The sequence below is a fragment of the Microcaecilia unicolor genome, chromosome 8, assembly GCF_901765095.1.
Source record: "Microcaecilia unicolor chromosome 8, aMicUni1.1, whole genome shotgun sequence".
Taxonomy (NCBI): Eukaryota; Metazoa; Chordata; class Amphibia; order Gymnophiona; family Siphonopidae; genus Microcaecilia; species Microcaecilia unicolor.
The window spans coordinates 166,606,599-166,627,978 of record NC_044038.1 but is presented as its reverse complement, the minus strand read 5'-3'; the positions used below and the strand labels follow the sequence as shown (position 1 = coordinate 166,627,978).

Below are 21,380 nucleotides of genomic sequence, written 5' to 3'. Positions count from 1 at the left end.
AACCATGGTCAATTGGGCCTCGCAACGGCGAGGACATAACTGAGATTGACCTAAAAAATTTACCAACTAACTGAGAGTGCAGCCTGGAACAGAACAAACATGGGCCTAGGGGGGTGGAGTTGGATTCTAAACCCCGAACAGATTCTGAAGCACTGACTGCCCGAACCGACTGTCGCGTCGGGTAGCCTGCTGCAGGCAGTAATGAGATGTGAATGTGTGGACAGATGACCACGTCGCAGCTTTGCAAATCTCTTCAATAGTGGCTGACTTCAAGTGGGCTACCGACGCTGCCATGGCTCTAACATTATGAGCCGTGACATGACCCTCAAGAGCCAGCCCAGCCTGGGCGTAAGTGAAGGAAATGCAATCTGCTAGCCAATTGGATATGGTGCGTTTTCCCACAGCCACTCCCCTCCTGTTGGGATCAAAAGAAACAAACAATTGGGCGGACTGTCTGTTGGGCTGTGTCCGCTCCAGGTAGAAGGCCAATGCTCTCTTGCAGTCCAATGTGTGCAGCTGACGTTCAGCAGGGCAGGAATGAGGACGGGGAAAGAATGTTGGCAAGACAATTGACTGGTTCAGATGGAACTCCGACACAACCTTTGGCAAGAACTTAGGGTGAGTGCGGAGGACTACTCTGTTATGATGAAATTTGGTGTAAGGGGCCTGGGCTACCAGGGCCTGAAGCTCACTGACTCTATGAGCTGAAGTAACTGCCACCAAGAAAATGACCTTCCAGGTCAAGTACTTCAGATGGCAGGAATTCAGTGGCTCAAAAGGAGGTTTCATCAGCTGGGTGAGAACGACATTGAGATCCCATGACACTGTAGGAGGCTTGACAGGGGGCTTTGACAAAAGCAAACCTCTCATGAAGCGAACAACTAACGGCTGTCCTGAGATCGGCTTACCTTCCACACGGTAATGGTATGCACTGATTGCACTAAGGTGAACCCTTACAGAGTTGGTCTTGAGACCAGACTCAGACAGGTGCAGAAGGTATTCAAGCAGGGTCTGTGTAGGACAAGAGCGAGGATCTAGGGCCTTGCTGTCACACCAGACGGCAAACCTCCTCCATAGAAAGAAGTAACTCCTCTTAGTGGAATCTTTCCTGGAAGCAAGCAAGATACAAGAGACACCCTCTGACAGACCCAAAGAGGCAAAGTCTACGCTCTCAACATCCAGGCTGTGAGAGCCAGGGACCGGAGGTTGGGATGCAGAAGCGCCCCTTCGTCCTGTGTGATGAGGGTCGGAAAACACTCCAATCTCCACGGTTCTTCGGAGGACAACTCCAGAAGAAGAGGGAACCAGATCTGACGCGGCCAAAAAGGAGCAATCAGAATCATGGTGCCTCGGTCTTGCTTGAGTTTCAACAAAGTCTTCCCCACCAGAGGTATGGGAGGATAAGCATACAGCAGACCCTCCCCCAGTCCAGGAGGAAGGCATCCGATGCCAGTCTGCCGTGGGCCTGAAGCCTGGAACAGAACTGAGGGACTTTGTGGTTGGCTCGAGATGCGAAGAGATCCACCAAGGGGGTGCCCCACACCTGGAAGATCTGTCGCACTACACGGGAATTGAGCGACCACTCGTGAGGTTGCATAATCCTACTCAACCTGTCGGCCAGACTGTTGTTTACGCCTGCCAGATATGTGGCTTGGAGCACCATGCCGTGACGGCGAGCCCAGAGCCACATGCTGACGGCTTCCTGACACAGGGGGCAAGATCCGGTGCCCCCCTGCTTGTTGACATAATACATGGCAACCTGGTTGTCTGTCTGAATTTGGATAATTTGGTGGGACAGCCGATCTCTGAAAGCCTTCAGAGCGTTCCAGATCGCTCGTAACTCCAGAAGATTGATCTGCAGATCGCGTTCCTGGAGGGACCAGCTTCCTTGGGTGTGAAGCCCATCGACATGAGCTCCCCATCCCAGGAGAGACGCATCCGTGGTCAGCACTTTTTGTGGCTGAGGAATTTGGAAAGGACGTCCCAGAGTCAAATTGGACCAAATCGTCCACCAATACAGGGATTTGAGAAAACTCGTGGACAGGTGGATCACGTCTTCTAGATCCCCAGCAGCCTGAAACCACTGGGAAGCTAGGGTCCATTGAGCAGATCTCATGTGAAGGCGGGCCACGGGAGTCACATGAACTGTGGAGGCCATGTGGCCTAGCAATCTCAACATCTGCCGAGCTGTGACCTGCTGGGACGCTCGCACCCGCGAGACGAGGGACAACAAGTTGTTGGCTCTCGTCTCCGGGAGATAGGCGCGAGCCGTCCGAGAATCCAGCAGAGCTCCTATGAATTTGAGTTTCTGCACTGGGAGAAGATGGGACTTTGGATAATTTATCACAAACCCCAGTAGCTCCAGGAGGCGAATAGTCATCTGCATGGACTGCAGGGCTCCTGCCTCGGATGTGTTCTTCACCAGCCAATCGTCGAGATATGGGAACACATGCACCCCCAGCCTGCGAAGTGCCGCTGCTACTACAGCCAAGCACTTTGTGAACACTCTGGGCACAGAGGCGAGCCCAAAGGGTAGCACACAGTACTGGAAGTGACGTGTGCCCAGCTGAAATCGCAGATACTGTCTGTGAGCTGGCAGTATCGGGATGTGCGTGTAGGCGTCCTTCAAGTCCAGAGAGCATAGCCAATCGTTTTCCTGAATCATGGGTAGAAGGGTGCCCAGGGAAAGCATCCTGAACTTTTCTTTGACCAGATATTTGTTCAGGGCCCTTAGGTCTAGGATGGGACGCATCCTGTTTTCTTTTCCACAAGGAAGTACCTGGAATAGAATCCCAGCCCTTCCTGCCCGGATGGCACGGGCTCGACCGCATTGGCGCTGAGAAGGGCGAAGGGTTCCTCTGCAAGTACTTGCTTGTGCTGGAAGCTGTAAGACTGAGCTCCCGGTGGACAATTTGGAGGTTTTGAGGCCAAATTGAGGGTGTATCCTTGCCGGACTATTTGAAGAACCCACTGATCGGAGGTTATGAGAGGCCACCTTTGGTGAAAAGCTTTCAACCTCCCTCCGACTGGCAGGTCACCCGGCACTGACACTTGGATGTCGGCTATGCTCTGCTGGAGCCAGTCAAAAGCTCGTCCCTTGCTTTTGCTGGGGAGCCGAGGGGCCTTGCTGAGGCGCACGCTGCTGACGAGAGCGAGCGCGCTGGGGCTTAGCCTGGGCCGCAGGCTGTCGAGAAGGAGGATTGTACCTACACTTACCAGAAGAGTAGGGAACAGTCTTCCTTCCCCAAAAAAATCTTCTACCTGTAGAGGTAGAGGCTGAAGGCTGCCGGCGGGAGAACTTGTCGAATGCGGTGTCCCGCTGGTGGAGCTGCTCTACCACCTGTTCGACTTTTTCTCCAAAAATATTGTCCGCACGGCAAGGCGAGTCCGCAATCCGCTGCTGGATTCTATTCTCCAGGTCGGAGGCACGCAGCCATGAGAGTCTGCGCATCACCACACCTTGAGCAGCGGCCCTGGACGCAACATCAAAGGTGTCATACACCCCTCTGGCCAGGAATTTTCTGCACGCCTTCAGCTGCCTGACCACCTCCTGAAATGGCTTGGCTTGCTCAGGGGGGAGCGTGTCCACCAAGCCCGCCAACTGCCGCACATTGTTCCGCATGTGTATGCTCGTGTAGAGCTGGTACGACTGAATTTTGGCCACGAGCATAGAGGAATGGTAGGCCTTCCTCCCAAAGGAGTCCAAGGTTCTAGAGTCCTTGCCCGGGGGCGCCGAAGCATGCTCCCTAGAACTCTTGGCCTTCTTTAGGGCCAAATCCACAACTCCAGAGTCATGAGGCAACTGAGTGCGCATCAGCTCTGGGACTCAATGTTCTTGGGGATGTGGGGATTACTTAATGGCTTGGTCCAGTTCGCCAGCAATGTCTTTTTGAGGACATGATGCATGGGTACTGTGGACGCTTCCTTAGGTGGAGAAGGATAGTCCAGGAGCTCAAACATTTCAGCCCTGGGCTCGTCCTCCACAACCACCGGGAAGGGGATGGCCGTAGACATCTCCCGGACAAAGGAAGCGAAAGACAGACTCTCGGGAGGAGAAAGCTGCCTTTCAGGAGAGGGAGTGGGATCAGAAGGAAGACCCTCAGACTCCTCATCAGAGAAATATCTGATGTCTTCCTCTTCTTCCCACGAGGCCTCACCCTCGGTGTCAGACACAAGTTCACGAACCTGTGTCTGCAACCGTGCCCGGCTCGACTCCGTGGAACCACGGTCACGGTGGAAGCGTCGAGAGGTAGACTCCTCGCCCAAACCGGCGAAGCTCCCTCTGCCGACGTAGTCGGGGAGCCTTCCTGGGAGGTGACCGCAGTCGGTACCGCACGCGGTACCAATGCTGGAGACCTCACCCCGGGCAATGGGCCAGCCGGCGCCTCACTCAACAGTACCGGTGGCGCAAGCACCCCCGGTACTGGAGGGGAAGGGCGCAACAGCTCTCCCAGGATCTCTGGGAGAACGGCCCGGAGGCTCTCGTTTAGAGCGGCTGCAGAAAAAGGCATGGAAGTCGATGCAGGCGTCGATGTCAGAGTCTGTTCCGGGCTGTCCAAAGGGGAGCGTATCGACACCTCTTGAACAGAGGGCGAGCGGTCCTCTCGGTGCCGATGCCTACTGGGTACCGACTCCCTCGGCGACCCAGAGCTCTCGGTGCCGACACGGGAAGGAGACCGGTGACGATGCTTCTTCGACTTCTTGGAACGAAGCATGTCACCGGAGCTTCACGGCACCGACGAGGAGGACGTAGAATCCAGCCGTCTCTTCCTCGGGGCCGAGGCCGAAGGAGGTCGGTCTCGGGGGGGCTGTACCGCAGGAGCCCTCAGGGTGGGGGGAGACCCACCCGAAGGCTCACCGCCACCAGCAGGGGAATGGACAGCCCTCACCTGCACTCCAGACGAAGCACCACCGTCCGACGACATCAGCAGACGAGGAGGTCTCGATACCACCGACGCCGACGCAGCCTTCCGATGACGCCCCGATGCAGAGGGCCGATGCCTCGATGCACTCGGGGACAAAGATGAAGGTCCAGGCGCCGACGACGTCGATGCAGTCGATACTCCCGGTGCCGATGCCGACGAAGAGCCCGAGAACAAAATGTTCCACTGGGCTAATCTCGCTACCTGAGTCCGCTTTTATAAAAGGGAACACAGACTACAGGCCTGCGGGCGGTGCCCAGCCCCCAGACACTGAAGACACGACGCGTGCCTGTCAGTGAGTGAGATTACCCGGGCGCACTGGGTGCACTTCTTGAAGCCGCTGGAAGACTTCGATGTCATGGGTGGAAAAATCGCGCCGGCGAGATCAAAACTCGAAATGGCGAAAAAGGCACCGCAAAAATTAGGGGGAAGAAAAACTTCGACCGAGGCCTAAATAGGGCCTACCCCGACGACGAAAGAAAGCTTACCGGGGCAAAAACTGGAAGTATGGGAAGGGAGAAGACCATAAAGGTCTCCTTCCGACACCTTTTTTTTTTTTTTTTTTTTTTTTTAAAGACACAGTCGATAAACGACACGCGAGGTCAGCTTTTTGGGGCGCGAACGGCGAAACACGACCGTACCGAGCGCGGACAAAAGAAGACTGGCCGGCACGAGCCGGTTCGGGCGGGAAGACGGCCGCGCATGCGCGGTGCGCATCGGCGCGCGAGGACTAGCAAAGGACTTTGCTAGAAAGTGTTCCGATTGGAGGGGCTGCCGTGGACGTCACCCATCAGTGAGAACAAGCAGCCTGCTTGTCCTCGGAGAATTGTTTCTATGGTATAAGTTCTTTGGAGTACATAAATGTGTTGTGCATTGTACCATTTAATTAGGATACCTGTAGTGTGCAAACACTGTACAAATATATGGGCATAATGCCAAGAGAATATAAAAATGAAACAAAATAAAAGATAGATTTTCCTTTTCTCCTACCTGCTCTATATCTTCTTGGTAAGAACAAATATTCAGCCTTCCAGGCTCAGGACACAAAACTTCATTTTTTGAATCAGTGCACGTTATAGTCTTCAAGCAGTCTCTACTGTCCTCCGTGGTTTTGACATTATGTTCAGAAAGGTCATCCCTAGCAAGCCAATAATAATAAAATACATCACACTGTGAGGCTCCTGTCTTAAAACTTAAAAAAAATTGCAGATTCTACCTGCTAAATAAACAAATCAGCAAAATACCCAAAGAGTCAGCTAACATGCAATCAAGGCCTGTAACAAATTACACGAGTGTGAGCTCATCAGTAGGCAGCCCTTGCTGGTGCACTGTACAAGAAGTGCTCACTCCTCAACCCCTGAAGGATTACCATAGTTTTAAGCCTTGTTCTAGTTGGATGGCAAGAAATAAACATTTTCACTCTAACATTTTCTTCAAAGAAGAAACAGCACATATATGTGAACTCATGCATGTATTTTAGAAAAGGCTACATCGGCAGATCCCTCCTTACAATACTACTGGAATTGTACATGTCCCGATTCCTAAGTTCTATCTGAACTGGAGCTGAATAATGATATAGTAAAACGATTCTACACTGACCATTCAAAACAAATCTAAATTTAAGTACAAATACGTTTTAAAACAAATGTAAATCACTTCGCAAATTATACCCAAAGTATAAAATTCAAATATTTTATGAAATTATACAAATAAGTATTTCATGATAAAAGCTATTCAAAACTTCGTGCAAATGTCTACATAAATTGGATAACTTATTTCATAATTTATCAGAAATTCTTCTAAAAGCAAGCCTATACGTACATGTATGTCATACCTGCTAGCTACTATCCTATTTCACTGGCTGAATTTAAGCCCTTACAGAATACATTTTCAAAGGGAGCTTGCCCAATATAGGCAACCTTCTCAAGAGTTTTTATTACTCTTTTAATGAAATCGTACTATGTCGGCTAAGTTAATATTAGATCTCTTGTCAGAAGGCAAAACTTCTGAAACAGCTTGCCAGATTGTTTTATTCCCTAAACTGAAGCGGAATAGTAAAGATTCTCAAAATACGTCTAACTCTGGACCTATGTTGGTTAAGTTGTCTGAAGCTATAGTTGCTCAACAGTTTCAGTCCTTTTTGGACCACTATGATCTGCTGAACCTGATACAATCCAGTTTCTATCCTTCCACTGCTCTATTGCATGAATGTTTCCTAATTGATAATGGAGGTCAGGGGGACCTTGATTCAATTAGATATTTCTGTTGTGTTTGATCTGCTGAATCATCAATTGTTACTAGACTGATTCAAGACTCCGTTCCTTTTATCTCGCTGCACCTCACGCCTGGAATAGACTTCCCAAGCCTGTACGTCTAGCCCCGTCTTTAGCCGTTTTCAAGTCCAAACTCAAAACCCACCTGTTTACCACTGCTTTTGACTCCTAACTCACTTGCCCTGTGTCCCTTATCCTCAACTCTTTATTCCCTTACCCTTAATTGTTCTGTTTACCTGTCTTATCTAGATTGTCTTTGAGCAGGGACTGTCTTTTGTGTATGGTGTACAGTGCTGCGTATGCCTTGTAGTGCTACAGAAATAAGTAGTAGTAGTACTAGAAGAACTGACCAATATTGTGTTAGTTGGTCTGGCATTTAATTGACAAACAGATCCTATTTGATTCAATGGGGTACCGATACCTCAAAATCTTGGTATTTGACCTGTTGAGTTCCTCAGGAGTTTCCACTCTCACCAGTTCTGTTTAATGTTTTGTCTAGTTTTGGCTTCAGTCTTTCTAGTTTAGTTGTTAAATAGTACTCATAGGCAAATTAAACTTTGCTTCTCATTCTGATTTGGATGATTTTTTTTTAACTTGTGGCATAGCAAGATGCACACAAATTAAATCTTACTATGGGTAACTTTCTCTGATTGGTGCATTCTGACCAAGTTTGTCCCTCTAAATCTCTCTAATATCTGGGACTCCTATCCTAGTGGTCTCTGCATGCCTTGGGTATAGTATTAGAATTTTGCTTTATCGTTGGAAGCTCGAATGGGGGGCACTGGTGAAGAAAACTTGTGTTATGGCCAACATGTTGTCCAGGTTATCATATTGAAGATAGACTATTCCAGTGTCATTTTTCTGGGATTATTGAAATAAAAATCTCTGTTACAAGTGATTCAGAATACTACTGTCAAGATGATTTTGGAAAGAAAAACAGAAGCATGCAACATATTTTTGAAATGTTTTCATTGGCTAATGCTATATTTAAAATTACTCAGCTTTATTTTTAAATCCTTCATACTTTGGCTCGTGTCTATTTGCTGGAACTGTTATTGGATTCAGCCACTCATTTTACCAGATCCATGTCCTCTAGGAAGATTCAATTTACATCTCCAACAAATTTGCATTATACACTGACCTTTGAGAAATTATCAGCTACAGAGGCTTGAAACATTGGAATGAACTGCCAGGTAGTATCTGAACCTTGGATTCATATTTGTTTAGAAGGCATCTTAAGACTTTGCCATTTCAGAACTAATATGAGTAGTAGGTATAGTTGGGGTCTTGCTATTTGGAGATGACTGATTTTTACAGCTATAATTTATTGTATATTTTATTTTGACTTTGGTTTTTGGTTATACCAAGTGTGACTATTCTTCTTTAATTTATTCTTGGTCTTAATGGATTTTCTGCTTTGTAATATGCCTTGAAACATTATCTTTTGATTAAGCAAAACATAAAATAAATTCATAGTAAATGTAAATATTGGCAAATAAGGACCTCCTTGTTCTGTATTGTCAATCATAATACCCTTAAGTTGGTGTCAGCCAGCAAACACTGCAGGCTAGTGGCCACTGCTAGAGCTGCAGCCTCTTGCATTTCCTAGACAAAAGTTAGCTAGGCAGCCTGACTTGAACATGCAGTCTAAATGCAGTCAGCATCTTTGGGCTGTGGGAGCAAACATATAAATGGCAAGTCTCCTCTGTCCCACCCCCGCGTCAAGACGTGACGACGGAACAGAGAGGGAAACTGCGCTAAGGAGTGCACCACATGGAAGGGGAAGGAGGGCACCACTGAGGTCGCTCCCCCCCTCCCCCCCCCCCGGGGTCGCCGCCGTCCCCCTCCACCCGGGCCGGGCCCTCTCTTCTCCATTGAACTTACAGCGCCGAAACCGCAGCAGGCAGATCGCCTCCCGTCGGCCTTCCTTCCCTGCCTGTGTCCCGCCCTCGCTGACGTTACGTCACGCGAGGGCAGGACACAGGCAGGGAAGGAAGGCCGACGGGAGGCGATCTGCCTGCTGCGGTTTCGGAGGTGAGGCGCTGTACGTTTAATGGAGAGGAGAGGGCGGCGGCGACCTCGGGGGGGGGAGGGAGGGGAGGGCAGGAGAAATGCTGGACATGGGAGGTCTCAGAAGGAGGGGGGCCTTGGAACTGGGAGGGGGGCCTTGGAGCTGGGAGGGAGGGAGTTACACATCAAAATAGAACATACCAATACGCGCCCGTTTTAACGGGCTTAACGGCTAGTGTAATATAAATGGACAGAATTACTGCAGAAGCGTCAGTACAGTATGGTGAGCAGACTGGTTTATGCTACAGTAGGCTGAATTAATGGAGAGGCAGACCAAACAAGTCATTCAGTGGGCACCACTAGAGGCAGGCTTCATCTGCTATGGAAATTCATCACATTATGCTTCAGGGGTAGTGTGGTCTGCAGGGTAATGCCAGGTACCCTGGGAGCTGTACACTTGTCTTTAGATTGTTTAGATTGTCTTTAGATTGTACACCTGTCTTTTAGATTGTAAGCTCCTTGAACAGGGACTGTCCTTCCATGTTAAATTGTACAGCGCTGCGTAACCCTAGTAGCGCTTTAGAAATGTTAAGTAGTAGTAGTAGTAGTAGTATTAGTAGGGTATTGAGCCAGAGAAAATAACACTGCAGACAGAAATGATCAGCTAGAATGGATGAGACATCGGGGACACGTATGAGCGAAAGAGGATTTTGAAAGACTGGCTAGGAGAAGGTTAGAGGGAAATTACTTAGTGTGTATGGATGAAAAGGAGGAGAAGTGGCATTAAGGACATGTGTGAGAGAGGGAGGGACTAGTATCGGGGAATTTGAGAAGATACCAGGGATGGGGTTTGGAGGATAGTGTAGAAGAGCTAGGGGCACCACTACTAATTATTTCTATAGACTTACGCAGCACTGTACACATTATATGCAGGTATTTTCTCTGTCCCTAGAGGGCTCACAATCTAAGTTTTTTTGTACCTGGTGAAATGGAGGGTTAAGTGACTTGCCTAAGGTCACAAGGAGCTGAAGTGGGAATCGAATCCAGGATCAAAGCCCGCTGTACTAACCATTAGGCCACCAGAGGAAGTGGGGATACTAAATGGAGGACTGCTGCCATCTGGATCTACCCTTTAATTGATTCCTTTTAAAGTCATTAATAAAAAAATATCTGGAAATTCTGTATTTGTGGAAATCTCAGCTGGTTTGTGATATGAAATGTAAAATCCTTCTTACTGGTTGTTCTTTTCTTTGCCCTCGCAGCTGATATGCCCTGCTTCAGTGTTACATTCCACTCTTTGCTCCTGTAAATTTTTAAGATCTTGGTCTATACTGCTCTGCAAATCAAACAGATGTTGTTCCACAGCTGCTCTAATTGTTCTTTCTAAAATGCTGAAATAGAAAAAGACATTAGCAAGTGAAAAATTGGCATCTCACATTTAAAAAATTTAAAATCCACACTACCCATAGTTCTAGGCGGATCACAGTAAAAATATACAGTGGGGGAAATAAGTATTTGATCCCTTGCTGATTTTGTAAGTTTGCCCACTGACAAAGACATGAGCAGCCCATAATTGAAGGGTAGGTTATTGGTAACAGTGAGAGATAGCACATCACAAATTAAATCAGGAAAATCACTTTGTGGAAAGTATATGAATTTATTTGCATTCTGCAGAGGGAAATAAGTATTTGATCCCCCACCAACCAGTAAGAGATCTGGCCCCTACAGACCAGGTAGATGCTCCAAATCAACTCGTTACCTGCATGACAGACAGCTGTCGGCAATGGTCACCTGTATGAAAGACACCTGTCCACAGACTCAGTGAATCAGTCAGACTCTAACCTCTACAAAATGGCCAAGAGCAAGGAGCTGTCTAAGGATGTCAGGGACAAGATCATACACCTGCACAAGGCTGGAATGGGCTACAAAACCATCAGTAAGACGCTGGGCGAGAAGGAGACAACTGTTGGTGCCATAGTAAGAAAATGGAAGAAGTACAAAATGACTGTCAATCGACAAAGATCTGGGGCTCCACGCAAAATCTCACCTCGTGGGGTATCCTTGATCATGAGGAAGGTTAGAAATCAGCCTACAACTACAAGGGGGGAACTTGTCAATGATCTCAAGGCAGCTGGGACCACTGTCACCACGAAAACCATTGGTAACACATTACGACATAACGGATTGCAATCCTGCAGTGCCCGCAAGGTCCCCCTGCTCCGGAAGGCACATGTGACGGCCCGTCTGAAGTTTGCCAGTGAACACCTGGATGATGCCGAGAGTGATTGGGAGAAGGTGCTGTGGTCAGATGAGACAAAAATTGAGCTCTTTGGCATGAACTCAACTCGCCGTGTTTGGAGGAAGAGAAATGCTGCCTATGACCCAAAGAACACCGTCCCCACTGTCAAGCATGGAGGTGGAAATGTTATGTTTTGGGGGTGTTTCTCTGCTAAGGGCACAGGACTACTTCACCGCATCAATGGGAGAATGGATGGGGCCATGTACCGTACAATTCTGAGTGACAACCTCCTTCTCTCCGCCAGGGCCTTAAAAATGGGTCGTGGCTGGGTCTTCCAGCACGACAATGACCCAAAACATACAGCCAAGGCAACAAAGGAGTGGCTCAGGAAGAAGCACATTAGGGTCATGGAGTGGCCTAGCCAGTCACCAGACCTTAATCCCATTGAAAACTTATGGAGGGAGCTGAAGCTGCGAGTTGCCAAGCGACAGCCCAGAACTCTTAATGATTTAGAGATGATCTGCAAAGAGGAGTGGACCAAAATTCCTCCTGACATGTGTGCAAACCTCATCATCAACTACAGAAGACGTCTGATCGCTGTGCTTGCCAACAAGGGTTTTGCCACCAAGTATTAGGTCTTGTTTGCCAGAGGGATTAAATACTTATTTCCCTCTGCAGAATGCAAATAAATTCATATACTTTCCACAATGTGATTTTCCGGATTTAATTTGTGATGTGCTATCTCTCACTGTTACCAATAACCTACCCTTCAATTATGGGCTGCTCATGTCTTTGTCAGTGGGCAAACTTACAAAATCAGCAAGGGATCAAATACTTATTTCCCCCACTGTACATATTAAAATAAAACAAAAAAACACCTAATAGACAAATCTGAATTAACCAGTCTATAAAATACACACTCTCCACCTTCAATTTAACAGAAAGCTCAAAACTGCTGTTAATGAAAATATAGTAGGCAACCAGCCAGGTCCTCCCCCCTCTATTAAAAACACAGACATCCCAGTCCCCACCCAATGGCTGAATGACATAAAAAAACATTTTTTTTTAAAGACTCCAATGACTGAAAGATGGAAGGTAAGCTTTCAGTACCGCTTCCTAACAAAGGCTGCCCTGACAAGTACATTACTTAAGGGCTCTTTTACAAAAGGGTTGCGCGTGGCAACCCGGAACTACCGCCGGCCCAACACAGGTGCTGGCGGTAGTTCCGCCCCCAGCGCGCTACATTTCTGGCACTAGCAGAAATATTGAAAAAATATTTCCGCAGGGGGTTACCTGGTAGTATTCAGGCAGCATCGTGCACTGCACGGTTACCGTCAGGTTAGCGCAGGAGCCCTTATCGTCCCTCAATGGGTGGAAGTAAGTGCTCCCCCCCCCCCCCCACCCTGAAATGGCAGTGCGTCAAGTCACCGCGAACTTAGCGCACGGCCATTTTAATTTTGGCTATTTTCACCATGGGCCCTGGCGTGCAGCAAAAACGTCCTCCATTGCTAGCAGAGGGTCCCTTTTATCACAGCTTAGTAAAAAGGGCCCCTTAAACAAAGAAAATGATGGCAGAGGAAGGCCATATGGCCCATCCATTCATCTGCTACCTCTTTCTCCCCCTAAAAGATCCCACATGCCTGTTTGTGTCTGATGGGCTCTGCTAGTGGACCCAAGACCTCGGGCCATTTCTCCTGTGCTCACCAAATAGTGGCAAATAAATCGGTTAGTACTGTAATAAATTAACCTATGTCTTTTCTATTTATAAATAACTGTTTTTCTCACTCTTTTGTCTTTCAATTTCAGCTGTGATTAAGATTAAGATGTACTCAACAAAAAAAGTAGCATTAAATGAACAAACCCATGCACACCTTTCAAAATATAATATTTGTGGCAGTGTAATTCCAATCCATACAGGCTATGAAAAATGTGTACAGTGAAGTAAACTTGCAGATATGTGAAAATCAGTTTAATAATCATGATGCATACATATGTGCATGAAATATTCTACATATTTACATATGCACACATACCCATCCCCCACACACACACTCCCCATTATTGGCCTATTATGTTTTATTGGAATCCACATAGAAACTGACAGATTTGCAAATATACATAATGCTTAGGTATACTTTGGAATGTAAAATTTCCTAGCCCAAAAATTAAATACTAATTAAAAGAAATTTTACAATATTGCCACTGGAAAATTAATTCTAAACCATCTCTTCATTAATTTATAGAATAAATTAACACTTACTCTGCAGATACTGGCAAGATGTTGATGGGGCTGATGCGAGAGCTGTAACAACAACAACAAAAATGTTATCTACAAAAGAAGAAATGCATATTACAACAAAAACAAGCAATAAAAGAATACCATTAATGAAGTTCATTTGCAGAAAGCACAAATATGTTCTAAAAGAATATTTTTATATAGTATACTATTACATGCATATTTCCAATTAAACAGGAGCAACTAAAAACAAACAAAAAAAAAAGAGACCTGAACCTAAGTAGTAAACGTGTGCCAAGTAAACAGTGCTTTTAAACCATACACCAAGAGTACAAAATAAATAAAAAACACTACCCAGGTTACTGCTGCTACATATCCTCTGACTATATTTTATTGCCATCTTATATTTGCATTCCTTTTCATTTAACCAAAAATTAAGATGACTTAAAATCAAAAGGAGTGTGCAATGTTCCTGGTTCAATTTGCCCAACTGCTCATTCAATCAGAACTGATCTCATTTTGGAGGTTGAATCATTGTTTGTTCACTCACCAGCAAATGTTATAGGCTAGTTAATCTCTGAAATAATTTCCTTCTATTTATGTAGGATGATAACTTCTACTAAGTCTCTGGAGTCTGTTGTATAATCATTTGCTCAAAGCAAAATGTGCTAAATCTTATTTACATTTTAGGATCACCTGCTCTTTTGACAGGTGTAGCAAACACTGTTAAACTAAGGTCTCCAAACATTATCACACCCAGTGTTTAAAGATCTACAAAAGGCGTAGCACGTTTTACTCTGCAGGGTGGCAACTGGCCATTTAAAATTTGCATATTATAAAAAATTCACATTCAAAATGAACAGCATCACTCTAAAGTCAGACTCCCACTGAGATTAAATCAGATCAGTTCTATATAAATAATAAAGGAAAAATTAAATATGGGTTATGCAACACTCTTCTGTCAGCAGTTACCTACAGCATAATCTATCTACTTAATACAAAGTTCACTATCAGTTAAGCTGTGCTATGAACCAACAAAGTCAAAATTATTTAGATGAACTAATTCACACGCTAAAATTAAAAGAAACCTTTTCTCTTTTTTTTTTCTTTAAATCTATACAGGCTGCTCCTTTTCATCAACACATACATTCCAGCATATGGTTTTAATTTTGAAAATAAATTTGAATGACCAAATTCCAGCTGGAATAAAATAAACACGTTGTTGCAAATATGCTTCAACACAATTAAATAGTACGTCTGCCCAATTTCAGCTTATAGGATAGATTTTTCTCCATTAAGCCAACTGTAGTCTTTCTATTTAATCAGTGAAACAGAAAAAAAAATGAATGATAAAAAATCTGATTAGGGGGATTAGATAACACATTCCTTCCATAGCTTATATCATGTAAGGCTATCCACTATGAAAACAGCCAATTTGGCTAAGGCAAACAACTGCATTATGCATCACAGGAAAAAAAAAAACATTTCAAGAGGGAACTTTTATTGCAGTTTATGCCCAATCTGATGGTCCACCCTGATATTCTTATCTTACAGAGCCATCAGCACTAACCTTTACAGGTGTTGCTAGAACTGGTAACCTGCTTCCTGAGTCTGGTTCTTAGCCTGCACTATGTTGAAGGTCCAGTGAAAATCCGCCAGGCGGAAAAATGCCGAAATCTCATGGAGAAAACAGCAGTGAAAAGGCAGTGGCCCACTTCCTTTTCACTCCTAGCCTGTACTCCCAGCTTGTTTCTAAAGCCATGATCTATTGCCTGCCTCTTGACTCCTTTTTAGACCTGCACCAGTCCTCACTCCATCCTTTCAGTTAACCTGATTTCCCGACTCAGACTTCAGACCAGAACCTGAAGCTCCACATTCAGATCCAGTTCCTGTTTCAGGTTCAAGTTTCTAGCTCCTACACACCAGAAGTTCACTCCCCGTCACCACCCGAACTTACCAAATTGAAACTGACAATGGCTTAACACCTAAATGAAAAGTACAATAACTGGCACTTTCTGACACTGCTTGATATTCAAAAAAAAGTCTAGAGTGAGCATGTAAAATGCATTTTGTTCCAAGTTCATCCTAATCTTTAGGCTCTTAAACCAAGGATCCAATCTGATTATGTCCATATGCAATGTACATAACAACTAAAGTTAAAAATCAAAGGGTTCTAAGTATTTTAATAGCTGTCTAATAGCCCACATATCCAGCCTGGGACTTCAAATACTGAATCTGTCTCAAGAAAATTTTAAACAAGTGCAGTTGAGCACAGCCAATACCATTTTCTCTTCCCACTGCAGAATCTATTAACTTGTGTGAAAGTCCTGCAAAAAGCTACTCATTTTCCCGTATGCATAAATGTCGTAAATGTGTTTATATGTATTTTGTTTGAAAAAAGACACTTCATAGAAACTCTCATACAAGAAGTTATAAAAAGTAGGTCCCCCTCAAAAAAAACAACACACCAGTAAGCCTGGTACTCGCTCCTAAGTACCCTATCAGAAACAGTTTTATGACTCATGCACACCAAATCTAACCATGATGAGACAGAGAAATCAGGGTTAAAAATAAAGTACACAGGTATCCAAAAAGGTTACCTACTTGTTTTTCTTTTCCTGCATCCATGTTCACTTAGGCATACCACCATAAACTATTAACATGATCACAATACATTTGACAACGAACGATGTGGTTAACTTGGCATGATTAAAAAAACAAAAAAAAAGCCCTGAATACTCTGCCAAATGAAACCTCCCATATTTACATGTTTACCCTTCATTAACAGGCACTAATGTAACATCTAAGTATGTTGCTTTAAAGAAACAAATATCAACTGTATGAGTTTACATTTGATATCAAACTTCATTAATACACTTCTGTTCCTCAAAAGGGAAAGGGAAATGGGACTTGATACACCGCCTTTCTGAGGTTTTTGCTACTACATTCAAAGCGGTTTACATATATTCAGGTACTTATTTTTGTACCAGGGGCAATGGAGAGTTAAGTGACTTGCCCAGAGTCATAAGGAGTTGCAGTGGGAATCGAACTCAGTTCCCCAGGATCAAAGTCCACTGCACTAACCACTAGGCTACTAAAGAAAACTAAATAGCTCATTAACTAATACACCCATCTTCCTTTAAAGATTTTTTCATGGTTTGACGTTGCCTTCACAAGATGACTCATTAAATACCAATGAGGATTACATAGAAGTAAAAATAAAACCCATATAGAAAAACATGGATAATTTTTTTTATTATTTCATTAATAAACATTGCTAAAAAGAAACAAATTTAGAAATCAAACATGTCGGAGAGAAACAAATCAATCTACCTGTGCAGTAAAAGTTTGCATGCCATTTTCCCCGATTTCTTCTGAGCACAGGACTTCAAATTGAAATCAGTACAGCATGATATTTGCTGTACATAGTGGATGTCAGACTTCAGTGCTGGTGGAAACTGCACTGTGGAGCCCTGTGCCAAAGCCTCCAGTCAAGGCAGAAACAGACTGCAATGTGACGCAACTATTTAAGTGAGAAACCACCAATCCCCTTTGAAGCCATTCCTCACAAGTAACCAGATCCAGCAGCAGCAGCAGCCTAAGAAGCTACTAACACCACAGGCAGAATTTCCCTCTACATTCTGATTTTCCTTTTATTATGAACACACTTTTGGATCTTTCGGAATTTTTCCACATATTAAAACAGAGATAGGTTTTAAACTTCTAAGCAAAAACATTTTGCTCATCTAGCTCCTAATAAATTATATGGCTCTCAGTACAGACACTGCAGAGAAATTATCACTACTGTCCTGTACCAAGAAGATACTGTAAAACCATTAACAAAAAGTTATTGCAGCTGTTCTCTGCAGCAAACACATGAAATCACATTTTTTTCCTTAAAGATGCAAATTGTATTTCACTCAACAGCTTGTATATTCTCCTTATATTTAAGAAAGCTCTGGACAGTTCCAGAAAATGAATACATGAAGAAAATAAAGTGCTTTTAAAACCCTGCAGGGGCAAGTTAAAGAGCTATCCTAACAAGCTCAGGTTACTGTCAATCACAATTTGAAAAGTGGACAAAAACGGATGTGTCCCAGTGCGAGAGGCAGACTTGGAAACCAAGCCCAAAAGCAAATCAAGACTGGTGTGGAACTTGCTAGGTCGCTTTAAAATCTATTTCCTGCTTCATGTATTTATTTGAAGACCTGGATTGACCAATTTTTTTTTTTTCTAAGGCTACCTAGTCTTAAAAACATTCATTTCCAATTCAAAAACCAAAAACATCTATTTATGAAGCATTTTCTCCTATGTTACAGCAATGACTGGCCCTAAACTTAAAAATGAGTTTCATAAATTGGTTCAAGGGATTCTTAACTTCACGCTCATACCAAGTCACATCAAATTCAACCACATCTGCTGCATGGACACCTGAGTGCGGAGTACCGCAGGGATCTCCCCTCTCACCAACAATTTTCAACCTACTGATGACCCCACTAGCAAAAGTTCTATCAAACCACAACCTTAACCCTTACATATATGCCGATGATGTAACGATATCTATCCCTTTTAAACAAAACATCAGCGAAATCTCTAATGAAATCAACCAAAGTCTACACATCATGAACACCTGGGCAGATGCATTCCGACTGAAATTGAACGCAGAAAAAACTCAATGCCTCATACTAACCTCCCAATACAATACAACAAAATTTACTACTATCAACACACCTAAACTAAACTTGCCAATTTCAGAAAATTAAAAAATCCTCGGAGTAACAATCGACCGCCACCTTACACTTGAAACTCACGCGAACAACACAGTAAAAAAGATGTTCTTCTCCATGTGGAAGCTGAAAAGAATAAAACCATTCTTTCCAAGATTTGTCTTCCGCAACTTGGTACAATCACTCGTATCAAGCCATCTGGATTACTGCAACTCATTATACGCAGGCTGCAAAGAACAAATAATGAGAAAACTCCAGACAGCTCAGAATACAGCGGCCAGACTCATCTTCGGAAAACCAAAATACGAAAGTGCAGCACCACTACGCAAGAAACTACACTGGCTCCCACTTAAGGAACGTGTCACCTTTAAAATATGCACATTAGTGCATAAAATCATTCACGGTGAAGCCCCAGCATACATGTCCGACTTGGTAGACCTGCCACCCAGAAACGCCAAAAAATCATCCAGAACTTTCCTCAACCTCCACTTCCCTAAGTGCAAAGGCATAAAGTATAAAGGACTACACGCTTCAACCGTCTCCTACAAGAGCACGCAACTCTGGAACGCACTACCACGCGGCCTGAGAGCGGTCTACGAGTTGACCGACTTCCGCAAACGATTGAAGACCCATCTCTTTGACAAAACATACCGCAAGGAGCAAAACATATAAATCCCATATACATCATAACAATGCCTCAAGATATTACCCCACGTACTCCACGTCCCCGTACTCTCCCATTCAATATCTACCCACAGATAAAAACTGTCTACCCCATCGCTCACTTGTTATTATTCGATCAGCGTAGTAACTCCCCCACACCACATCCTTTAGTTTCCACGCCCCTAAGGCGACTGATCTGATCTTGTCTTCCTTAATCTGCTCACAATGTAACCCATAATCGAAATGTAATGTAAGAAACTGTATTCCCATCATTTACAATGTATTGTAAGCCACACTGAGCCCGCAAATAGGTGGGAAAATGTGGGATACAAATGCAACTAAATAAATAAATAAATAAATAAATAAATAAATATCCTTGTGTAGCTGATGTCAGATAAAATTGCCTAATCCAAGTCAATGACTGTTCACCAACATGGTGCTCTGAATACATGGCTGGCATTTCCAAACTTTATTAAAAGGACTGTTTTCTGCTTATCTGAGGGCAGAATGATTTTGAGAGGAATTAGAAGACAACATATACCTTTTTTCACGACTGGACAACAACTTTGTGAGGAACACCAAAGGTCCAGGACCTAGATTGTGCATGTTCCCCTCTAGCAGTCTCCTTTTCCATTTGGGTGGAGTCCTCCACCCCTTCATCCCTGGTACTCGGAGGCTTCCAGGACATAAAGCACAACACACAGTGTTCTGCACAAGGTACAGATGTAGGTTGCCAATAAACAGGAAAAGGCTAGTGACATACAGGGGATGTGGTCAGACCAACCAGGGAAGTACCAACAGATATAAACATGGGCAAAAACAGGCAGAACAAGATCAGAACCAAAACACAAGCCAAAGTCAGTAATGGAAGAACAGCTAAAGTAGTAAGATGCACAGAACCTCACAAGGCCACTCCAATAGCAAGGTAAAATAGGTACAGGTGAACAATCAGAGCAGGTGAACTCTCAGAGGACCAACTGCTTCACAGTGGACCATCAGAGACTCAAAGCAAGTCACATCATTAAGACCTGGGTAAAGATAGCAAAAAAAGCCAAGGTTCACTTCCTAAGTGAGAAGAACATAAGTACTACTACTACTTATCATTTCTATAGCGCTACTAGATGTACGCAGAACTGTACACTTGAACATGAAGAGACAGTCCCTGCTCGACAGAGCTTACAATCTAATTAGGATGTTGCCATACTGGGGCAGACCGAAGGTCCATCAAGCCCAGTTTCCTGTTTCCAACAGTGGCCAATCCAGGTTACAGGTATCTGGCAAGATCTCAAAACAGTACATTTTATGCTGCTTATCCAAGAAATAAGCAGTGGAATTTCCCCAAGTCAATCTTAAGAATGGCTTATGGACTTTTCTTTTAGGAAGCTATCCAAAACTTTTTAAAATGCCACTAACTGCTTTTACCAAATTCCAGAGTTTAATTACTCGTTGAGTGAAGAAATATTTTCCCCATTTGTTTTAAATTTACTACTTTGTAGTATCATTGCATGCCTCCTACTCCTAATATTTTTGGAAAGAGTAAACAAGCAATTCAAGTCTACCCATTCCACTCTACTCATTATTTTATAGACCTCTATTATAACTCCCCACAGCCGTCTTTTCTCCGAGCTGAAGAGCCCTAGCTGCTTTAGCCTTTCCTCATAGGGAAGTTGTCCCATCCCCTTTACCATTTTCGTCACCCTTCTCTATACCTTTTCTAATTCCATTATATCTTTTTTGAGAGGCAGTGATCAGAATTGCACACAAGGCTGAATTGGGTAATAAGACAGGTCATCCGTAAGGACCAAACAGGATTTATTAGTAGTAGAAATGCATCTGATAATGTTAGGCATGAATCTAATATGTAGTTCATCATGTACATTCGGGGGTCACAGGTTCCTATTTTATTCTTAGCCCTGGATGCAAAAAAAAGCCTTCGACAGGGTGTAGTGGCAATTTCTGCTTACCCTGTTGGAGGCCTTAAACTTTGGACCGAGATTTATAGAAGTGATTAAGGCTATTTATAAAGTTCTGAAGGCTAAACTAAAGATTAACAGTACACTGACAGATGCTTTTCCTGGGGGGTAAATATGTTTTTTGTGGGAAGAGGGTAGAAAGATATTACTGAAATTTACTGGGGGGGGGGGGGGGGGGGGGCAAAGATGAAGGATGTAAAACATGCACGACTGTGCTCTTCAGTTGTTTCTGCTCCTCCATTTTTTCTTATAGGCTGAAAGTGTAAGGGACAAGCAACAGGAGTTTGATCAATCATCTGCAGTACAGTGCTGACCAACAGACACCTACATTTAGCCA

General features: G+C 44.3%; 1 protein-coding gene across 4 annotated transcripts in view; it reads right to left on the bottom strand.

Moving 5' to 3' along the window:
- Window positions 1-21,380, bottom strand: part of FAM13B (family with sequence similarity 13 member B) — a 242,356-nt gene that overhangs the window by 106,333 nt on the left and 114,643 nt on the right. For all 4 annotated transcript variants that reach the window (XM_030211346.1, XM_030211347.1, XM_030211348.1 and 1 more), the window contains 3 exons: window positions 13,705-13,746; window positions 10,441-10,596; window positions 5,913-6,060 (listed from right to left, as the gene is read on the bottom strand). In XM_030211346.1, the coding sequence (XP_030067206.1) occupies window positions 5,913-6,060; window positions 10,441-10,596; window positions 13,705-13,746 (346 nt within the window). The remainder of the gene's footprint in view (window positions 1-5,912; window positions 6,061-10,440; window positions 10,597-13,704; window positions 13,747-21,380) is intronic.